The sequence below is a fragment of the Pterocles gutturalis genome, unplaced genomic scaffold, assembly GCF_000699245.1.
Source record: "Pterocles gutturalis isolate BGI_N339 unplaced genomic scaffold, ASM69924v1 scaffold7402, whole genome shotgun sequence".
NCBI classification, from domain to species: Eukaryota; Metazoa; Chordata; class Aves; order Pterocliformes; family Pteroclidae; genus Pterocles; species Pterocles gutturalis.
The window spans coordinates 32,617-42,007 of record NW_010110112.1 but is presented as its reverse complement, the minus strand read 5'-3'; the positions used below and the strand labels follow the sequence as shown (position 1 = coordinate 42,007).

Sequence of the window (9,391 nt, the reverse complement as noted above, 5' to 3'; positions counted from 1 at the left end):
TATAAGGACCTGGCTGGATGGTGGCACTCAACGAGTTGTGGTCAATGGCTCAATGTCCAAGTGGAGACCGGTGACAAGTGGCGTTCTGCAGGGGTTGGTATTGGGACCGGTGTTGTTTAACATCTTTGTTGGCGACATGGACAGCAGGATCGAGCGCACCCTCAGCAAGTTTTCTGCGTGACACCAAGCTGTGTGGTGTGGTTGACATGCTGGAGGGAAGGGATGCACCCAGAGGGACCTTGACAGACTTGAGAGGTGGGCCTGCACAAACCTCAGGAAGTTGAAGAAGGGCAAGTGCAAAGTCCCGCCCATGGGTTGAGGCAATGCCTAGCAGAAGCACAGGCTGGGAGGAGAATTGGAGTGAGGGCAGCCCTGAAGAGAAGGACTTGGGGGTGCTGGTTGCTGAAGAGTTTTACGTGAGCCGGCAATGTGCGCTTGCAGCCCAGAAAGCCAACTGTGTCCTGGGCCACGTGAGAAGCGTGACCAGCAAGTGGAGGGAGGTGATTCTCCCCCTCTACTCCGCTCTGGTGAGACACCACCTAGAATACTGTGTTGAGCTCTGGGGGACCCCAAGATAAGAAGGGCACGGACCTGCTGGAGCCAGTCCAGAGGAGGGCCACAGAGATGGTCAGAGGGCTGGAGCACCTCCTGTTCAAGAACAAGCTGAGAGAGTGTCATGGGTAACGACCACATGCCACCCCACATGATTGCTCCCTTCCCCTCTCTCACTTTTCCCCCTTCTGATAAGATGGGGGAAAGAATAAAAGAAAGGTGGAACCTTGTGAGTTGAGGTAACGACAGATTTTTAATAATACAACATGAGAAGAAAGAGAATATAATAACAGAACAGGATATATATAGAACGGCACACAATGGAAACACCTCACCACCAAGACGCCTGACCGAAAACCCTCACCCCAATCCTGGCTAACTTCCCCTTATATCTCATGCATGACATCAGCATGGTATGGAATACCCCTTCAGCTATGCCCACCTCCCAGCTTCTGTGAAAATTAACCCTAGCCCATCTGAACCCAGAAGAGAGAGTTGGGGTTGTTCAGCCTGGACAGGAGAAGGCTCTGAGGAGACCTTAATAGCAGCCTTCCTGTACTTAAAGGGGGTCTACAAGAGAGATGGGGAGGCACTCTTTATGAGGGAGAGGAGCGATAGGATGAGAAGTAACGGTTTCAAGCTGAAAGAGGGTAGATTTAGATTATCTATTTGGAAGAAATGTTTTAGTGTGAGGATGGTGAGACACTGGAAGAGGTTGCCCAGGGAAGTTGTGGATGCCCCATGCCTGGAGGTGTTCAAGGTCAGGCTGGATGAAGCTTTGAGCAACCTGGTCTAGAGGAAGGTGTCCATGCCCATGTCAGGGGTGTTGGAACTCTAAGGTTCCTTCCAACCCAAATCTTCTTATGATTCTGTGATTCTTTCATGACTCTCTGTGCTCTTTTTATCCTCTTAAATCTGCTGCTGTGGTCTTCTGATATTTTGGGATTTATTTTTAACGTGCCTTGAGTCTGTAAGAATTACTCATACACAAACTTTACTAGTGCATGTATTCAAAGGGTCAAGCTCTCAAACTGTATGCAGTCCTGGCTCTGATGTTAATATGTGAAACACTATGCATTTCTGTGGAACTATATGGTTAATAATAAAAGCAATCTTATACCCATCTTCTCATTACAGGAATCCAAAGTACAAGGACCTATTTGCGGTGGGATATGGCTCTTGTAAGTAAAAAATGCAAAAGAATAATTGAGAGATTTAAAATATTAAACAGGTGCACTGAGATCAGAACATATATTACTCTGGGGCATGGACTGGATCTCATAGCAAGGACTCACCTAATTTCAAAGCAGTAAATTGAGATTTAACTCAAATTAGGGATTAGGCCGTTACATTCCATGACATAAACATTTAGAAATGCATAGGTGTACCAGTGTTGGCCAGGGCTTCTGGGTTGTGACAGTCCTGACATTCCCTTCGGTCAAGGACTTCTAGAAGCACCACTTAATCCTTTTTATCTTACTTGGTGTGCTCTGATCTCTCTGTTTCTGCCCTTCTAATTGCTGAAAGACCAGATATATTATGTTTTTGACAGAAGCTAATAATGAGAGACTTCTCTAAGTGCTTCCTGTTAGAAGATGCCTCATAGGGTTGTTTCAAAGGGTAAGCTCTCCATTAGAGCACATCAGGCCTGGATGTTGTAAAAAGGCACTTTCCTTGCTACAGTGTCTGGTACTGGACATGGGATAATTTTGAGTAGTTGCTGTGTTACTCCATATTAATCTCTATCCAATATTACTGCTCACAGCTTCAGGAAATGGAAAACAATTCTAACACGTTGATTTTGCTGTGTGCATTACATCTACCTGCTCAGGCTTGGGTTTTGTTTGTTTGTTTGTTTGTTTTACAAGGGAATCCATATCAACAGTGTTGCCTTTCCTCCTGTCCAGTGTCTCTTCTTGCTTACAGACACACTGTATTCTGAATTCTTGTCTTCCCATCTCCACCTTTACTCCTGTGAAGGTGGGATGGTTAATGTCACTGTGAATAAATGGTCTGTCTTCGGTTCTCTCACTCTTCTACTTTCTAGCTCTACCTGAAGTGCTGACTATCATGAACAGCTTCTTAGGGAGGGGACAGCATGCTGGTATCTCCCCCTCATGACCATTGCTTCCCAGGGAAATTCCCAAAGGGAGGAGACCAGCTGTGAGGCAAGTTTTCCTGGGGTCTTTCTTGCCCAGATAGCGTTGGCTCCTCAACGTTATCTTCTCAGCAGACTACTCAGTAAATTTCTCAGATGCCCTGAAAGTGCCTTTGGGACTCGCTACGACTCTACTCTTTTTCATTGTCAGTAGCTGCTGTAGAGCCATGTTGCTGGCATTCTCATTTAGTGAACAGTGATCTTAAAACCTCAACTTTGCATCTGATGTTTGTTGTTAATTAACAAGGGAATACGGATGAACCACTGAAATCCTGAACTATTTTAAGTCTCCAATGTCCTTTCCTCAGAGCTTGTGAAGATCACAGCAGTACCCCACCTGCACCCCTCCAGAGCATCTGCTCCTTGCAAACATGTCCCCCCCAGGTCTTGCCTCTAACTCTGACACAAAGCAGGAAGGGGCTGAGAAAAGAACAGTGTCGCAAAGGCAGCAGAGCCTTCTCCTTGCTGCAAGAAGAAGACAGACTACAGAACAGTCAGACTACAGTCATTAGATTTGTGAGGAGGACTAAGTGTTTTGACCCAATCAGTCTCTTCATTGTCTCTAGCAGGAGAATTGTCTTTCTTCTCTGAGTGTTAGTATTCTATTTATTTAAGTAAAAGCTGACTCTTCTGTAGGGCACTAGTAATTCTCAGTCTGTCTTGAAGTAAAGATCAGTCATGGTGCTTCAGGTAACCAGTGGCTGAGAGATGCAGATAGCATGATTAGGCACTAAAATTTTTAAACCTAATATCTGAACCCTAGGAATTCTTTGTGGAGGACACAGAGTTGGGGATCCTAAGAGAGGGCCTTACCAGCAGCTACATCTTTGCCCACCAGCCATTTCAGTTAATCTATATGTACTTGTAAAATACAGGTGGACATTTTTGCTAGTGTTCTTTGGGCTGAAAAAGTTAGGATCTGTTGTGAATATTCTGAACCACCAAAGCAAGTAGTTTGGTACTTATTTTAAGGGAACACCTTTTTTTCAATGAATGCTGAAGGCTCTCAGCTGTGATAAAATAACTGATAAAATTCATTGTTGAGGAGTATAGTGGTTGTGGGATAAAAAGCTCAACACTGGGCTCCAAGGAGATTTCTGTTATTCAGGAAAGTGATCTTGAAGTCATTCAAGTACATGTTTCTTTTTCAAACACTTGATAAAGCTCAGCAATAGTCAAAAAGGCAAACCAAAATTTTATGGGAATTACTATTAAATAAAAATAAAACAAAGCTTCTGGATACAGTGGAAATAAAATAGAAAACTACACATAAAGCAGCAGCACAAACAACAATAGAAAACTAAAAAGAGAACAAAATGATTCATAATAAACTGATATCTTGATTACTGCATACAGTTCTGGATGTGAACTCCAAAGAAGAACTAGGTGTTAGGCTGTGGAAGGATTGGAAAAGGTCCAGAAAAGGGCAGTAAGGATGAACAGAAATATATATCATAGAATCATAGAATGGTTAGGGTTGGAAGGGACATTAGAGATCATTGAGTTCCAACACCCCTGACATGGGCTTGGATACCTTCCTCTAGACCAGGTTGCTCAAAGCTTCATCCAGCCTGACCTTGAACACCTCCAGGCATGGGGCATCCACAACTTCTCTGAGCAACCTCTTCCAGTGTCTCACCATCCTCACACTAAAACATTTCTTCCAAATAGGTAATCTAAATCTACCCTCTTTCAGCTTGAAACCGTTACTTCTCATCCTGTCGCTCCTCTCCCTCATAAAGAGTGCCTCCCCATCTCTCTTGTAGACCCCCTTTAAGTACAGGAAGGCTGCTATTAAGGTCTCCTCAGAGCCTTCTCCTGTCCAGGCTGAACAACCCCAACTCTCTCAGCCTGTCCTTGTACGGGGGGTGCTCCAGCCCTCTGATCATCTTTGTTGCCCTCCTCTGGACTTGCTCTAACAGATCCATGTCCTTCCTGTGCTGGAATAATGCATATAATGACTTCTGTATCAGAGAGAATTAACAGACTAGGACTCTTATAGAAGACAAGGGAGAGGGACTTGTTGTGGGTCTGTAGAATCCTAAGTGGAATAGAGAAAGTGAAAGGAGGTCAAATGTTCATTATTGCCCATAACAAAAGAACGAACAAGACTTTATGAAATTACTGAGCAGCAGGACTAAGACAAATTTAAAACAGCATAACATGATGAATGATGAAATTGTGGAACTTTTCTTCCTTCCTTTGTGATCTGGAGGACTAAGATACAAATGGGTTCAAAAACATTATATAAATTCGTGGAGAGCTAGTTTGGCATTGGAAGGACAAATCATCTGATTCCGTAAATTTGTAACTCTGAGTTGCTGTAAGCCCTGAGTATGTACAAGGGGATAGAACTATATTTGCTGATGTGCTTACATTGTTTAAGCAGTTTCTACTCAGTACTCTTAGGAGATGACATACTTGGCTACAGGGACCTTTGGTGTGGTCCCAAATAGTCATTCCCATGTATTTCTCTGTGCTCTGACAAGGAAACTGGATGGGTTGTCTTCAGTTATACTAGTAAGGATTGTATTCTACTTTCAATATTGCAACATTTCATTTTCCTCTTAAAATGACACTTTTCTCTTGAAATTCGTTCCATCTGAGCCCTGGTAATGTTAGTTTGCTAAGAAGCCTGAATTGGCCTGACAGTCTTTCTAGTTCAGCAGACTGCAGCTATTCTAAAGAGCAGATTAGGATCAGCCTTTGCAAAAGAAAGCATGGTGAGAAGTGCTCAGGATAATCCTTGCCTTGTACAGCATAGCAAAATCTTATTGTGCTCACAGCCCCTGTGCTCAGAGTGTGTACTAATCGGGCAGTGCCTTCCCACTGCCCTGCCCCTTATATGCAGGAAGACAGATACAAGCTCAAGTGATAACCTCCCCGCTTAGCCTGTTCAGACAGTTGTTCTAACTTGTTACACTAAGCAAGACCGTGATGTGTGCTTTCTGGGTTGTGTAGAAGTGTGTGCTGATTGTGGTGCGTTGTGCCAAGGGCAATACATAGATGGAGAGCAAGGTAACCCTTCAGTCAATGGCTTGCCATCTAAGGGGGCAAGAGATCCAGAAGACTTCTTATCCCATTTTTATAGCACATGCAGAGGGCATAGTTCTTGTCAGCCAGCTGTAGCCAGCTAACAGCTACAAGCCGATTCTCTGCCCTAAGCTTCCACTTCAGTCAGCGGTGAGAGACCAGCACATCCAAGGTCATCCATCCTGCCATAAGCGTGGTGTCCAAGAGAGGAGCAAAGTAGCCCTCTGAAAATAGTGGTCTCTCCACATGGACTGTAGAGTGAACCTAGGCAGAGCACCTACCCTAGATGCCTATCTCTTAGGTGGCTACAGTGAGGCAAACTGAATCCCGGCCAGAGAAAATAACCCTGGAGCCACACAGGAGCTGGGGTAGAGCCAGGAACAGAACCCAGATCTTTGGGTCTGCAGTGACATCACCAGTCTTTTGTGCAGCATGTATTTAGGATCACTGCCAAGATAAAAGCAACCCATTTGTCCTACTGCCCAAAGTATACTTTTTGAAACAAAAGAGCTCTTGTTTACTGTGGGTCTATTTCACTCCATCGTGGTGAGTTCTTTACAAAGAGACCCTTAGCCTTTTCCTTGCTTTTGTATCCCATTTCTGGAGTTTTCACAAGTGATTTATTTGGATAGGGTTCCCAATGCTAATGGTGTTTCTTTGGCATGAGACAGTCTCTTCTGAACAAGGAAACATTGTCATTGTAATTTGCAATTCAGGATCTATGCTGCTTAGCTGGAATTAATTTTTATTCCCATCAGGAGGAGCTGTCTTTCTGTTTTTGTTTTTGCATAAATGAGATTGCAGGGTTCCTGGCTAGACTGACAGCCTGCAGTGCAGGATTCGAAGAGGCTGTGATGGGTGTTGGGCTTGTGCTCTGCCTTGCTGATGGGAGCACCATGAACAGAGGCTCAGGTCTTAGCAATCACTTCAGTTCACGTTCCAGAAGCAAGTGTGCCTCTGACAGCCTTCAGAGATGTCTTTTTATGTGCAGCTCTATCTGTCAGCACATGAGGTGAGTAGGCAAAAGCAGTATCTGTATGGCCAATGTATTTTATCCTACTGTTTCTTTGCACTCAGTGGATGTAACTTGCCAGTCACGAGGATGGGTGAGGAGCATGGACTCACATCCAAAGCACTGGCAATCTGAGGTATCTAGCAGAGCTATCTACTCAGTTCTTCACAGTGCTGGGTCTGAAATAGGGCCTTATGTAGACAGAAGTAGACCATGTAAAGATGCCTATACTGCTCTATCTTTCTTGTGTAAAATCAGCATGAGCAATGCTAGTACATGGTCCTTATCCTGGTGTGACTGCATCCAAAGTAAGTGTTGTTATGAGTCTGTGACTCAGCTAAATTGGTGCAAAATCTGGGCCAGAGCTTTCACAGAGATGAACTGCTGTTTAATAGATGTCCTGAGGCTCCGTGGTGCTAAGGAGTCATGGTTGAATGAGACGACAGGCCAGCTCTTGTTGCACTCTCTTAAAATGTAGTGTCAGGTAAACACAGGGAGACTGGCTGTACTTACTGGGCAGCCTTGTATTTTCCTATTTCTCAAATGAACTGCACAATGAGTCTTTTATTTATGGCCCTCCACTGATTGAGGCTGATGGATGGTCCTTGCAATAAGGATATTCCTGCATGGGACACACTCACATTGCTTCAGAGGAAGCGGGGAGAGGACAAAATGAGCCAAATGGCTTTAACAGCAAGGTACTGCAGCTTCCTGCACACCTCTTCTGCTTTGTAGGCATTACTTGCTCTGCTGGAGGTCTCATCTGTCAACAGTTCTGCCACTCTTCAAGTCAATTGAATATATTTGTCCTCAGTGCTCCATGAACACTTAGCACTAAAGGATGAAGTACAGCTCCTCAAGAAGCTAGCTCCTCAGTAACACTGAGAAACGTTCTCTCCAGGAAAAGTAGTAAAGACAAGATAGCAAGAGGAATGTTAAGTAAGATTGGCATGGTCAATGAACATGCTTCTCTTACCTTGCAGACAGCTTCTTGGCTGGGATTTGATCATGCACAGACAACTGAAAGGAGGATTCATTGCTATATACCATAACTGGTGATGCGCATTTGCAGAATCAGGCATTTAAATTAGAGAGTGGAATAAAGAAAATGACAGGTAACAAAACTAGCTCCCTTCTAGAGGGGAAAAGTCATCCTGCAGGAACTGAGAGAGTATGTTTGGAGGTATGCCATTTTCCTTTCCCTCTTTTTGTGCAAGAAGCTTGGGCCCCCTCTGTCTAGAGAGCAAACAGTGGAAAAAAATAGTAGTAGAGAATTCCCAATCCACTATTCACTCAAAAGATTTAATGAAAATTAAAATCAGCTCCGTATTACAGACAACTTAGGTTCATACACTGACTGTTCCAACCCCCAAAGATTGCTTCTAGGCCAAACACTTTGTTTTCTAGCAAAATATTTTTCTGCGAAATACGAATTTGAGAGGCACAAGTAAGGAATCATAGAATCATAAAAAGGTTTGGGAAGGAACTTATTGTATCACCGCAGAATTGTGCCCTGCGCTGCCAAGTACCTTCTCTTCAGCCATGGACAGTCTGTTAATAAAGATAAACTTGCAGAAAATGCAAATCTAGGAGCTGGATTAGGTATCAGGAACATATTCTCTCCTGGTTCTGATAGGAAAGCAATCAAAACATTGAAGCATAAGCTGTGATTGTAACTTTCCTGAGGCAAGGTCTGAGCATGGGAAGGACAATCTTCTTGGAGTCAAGAAAGAGAGCAATGGACAACAGGGCTGGATCCCATTCTACCTTCATATTCTGGAGGGAGGAATTTTCTTAAAAGCTGGGTCAAAGCATGTCTTTTACAATGATGCACAGTTTTCTTGTCAAAATTCCATTTCGGACTCCTTTACCTCTGTACTATACTGTTCCAACTTTGAATTGATCTGCCCCCTGGTAAGTGGTATCCTATTTCAAGGCTGAATTTCTCTAACTTAAATCTTCAGCCATTGAAACTCATTATTCTCTTGGCAGTAAGCTTAAAAATCCTTTCCAGCAAGTCCCTTCTTCATACGTGGTATAAGTGCCCATATGCATTGATGAAGACATCTATCATTTTTTTCTTCTTTAGGCTGAGCTGATCAAACAACACTCAGAATTTGTTTTCCATCTGCTATGCTATTTCAGTGAACTTTTTCTAACCTTTCTCCAGCATACCCACATTCTTCTTGAGTGCAAATGCCATAACCACGCGTGCTCACCTAGTTTCTCTCTTAGGCATGCCATCCACTGTTGTGTCATCTTCAGGCTCTCTCAGCAAACATTTTGTATCATTATGTAGATCAAACTAAAAATATTAACCAGTGCTCGACTAAGAACTGATGCCTGGGAATCTGCCCCGGAAACTGTCTCTGTTCAGTTCTGTTTCTGTTTACAGCTCTACTTTAGGCTCTGGCATTGAACCAGTTTTTAATCCAGCTAGTATGTGCTCTGATAATCCCATGTCATTTAAGTTTTTAAATCAAATATTATGATGTCCTTAACTGACATGCCAAAGGAATACACACATATATTCTTGTTAGCACAGTTATTTCATCAGTTATCTTGACAAGAAGGATGGCAGCTTTGACAAGACATATACCCCGTCCAAAGGTCTGGGAATCTAAGAATTAGGGGAG

The 9,391-nt window shown here is 43.5% G+C and overlaps 1 protein-coding gene across 1 annotated transcript in view; it reads left to right on the top strand.

Moving 5' to 3' along the window:
- DNAI1 (dynein, axonemal, intermediate chain 1) overlaps positions 1 to 9,391 on the top strand; it is a gene marked incomplete at both ends in the record, with an annotated part of 49,759 nt that overhangs the window by 18,156 nt on the left and 22,212 nt on the right. The window contains one exon of the mRNA XM_010073216.1: positions 1,690 to 1,733. Coding sequence (XP_010071518.1) covers positions 1,690 to 1,733 — 44 coding nt within the window. The remainder of the gene's footprint in view (positions 1 to 1,689; positions 1,734 to 9,391) is intronic.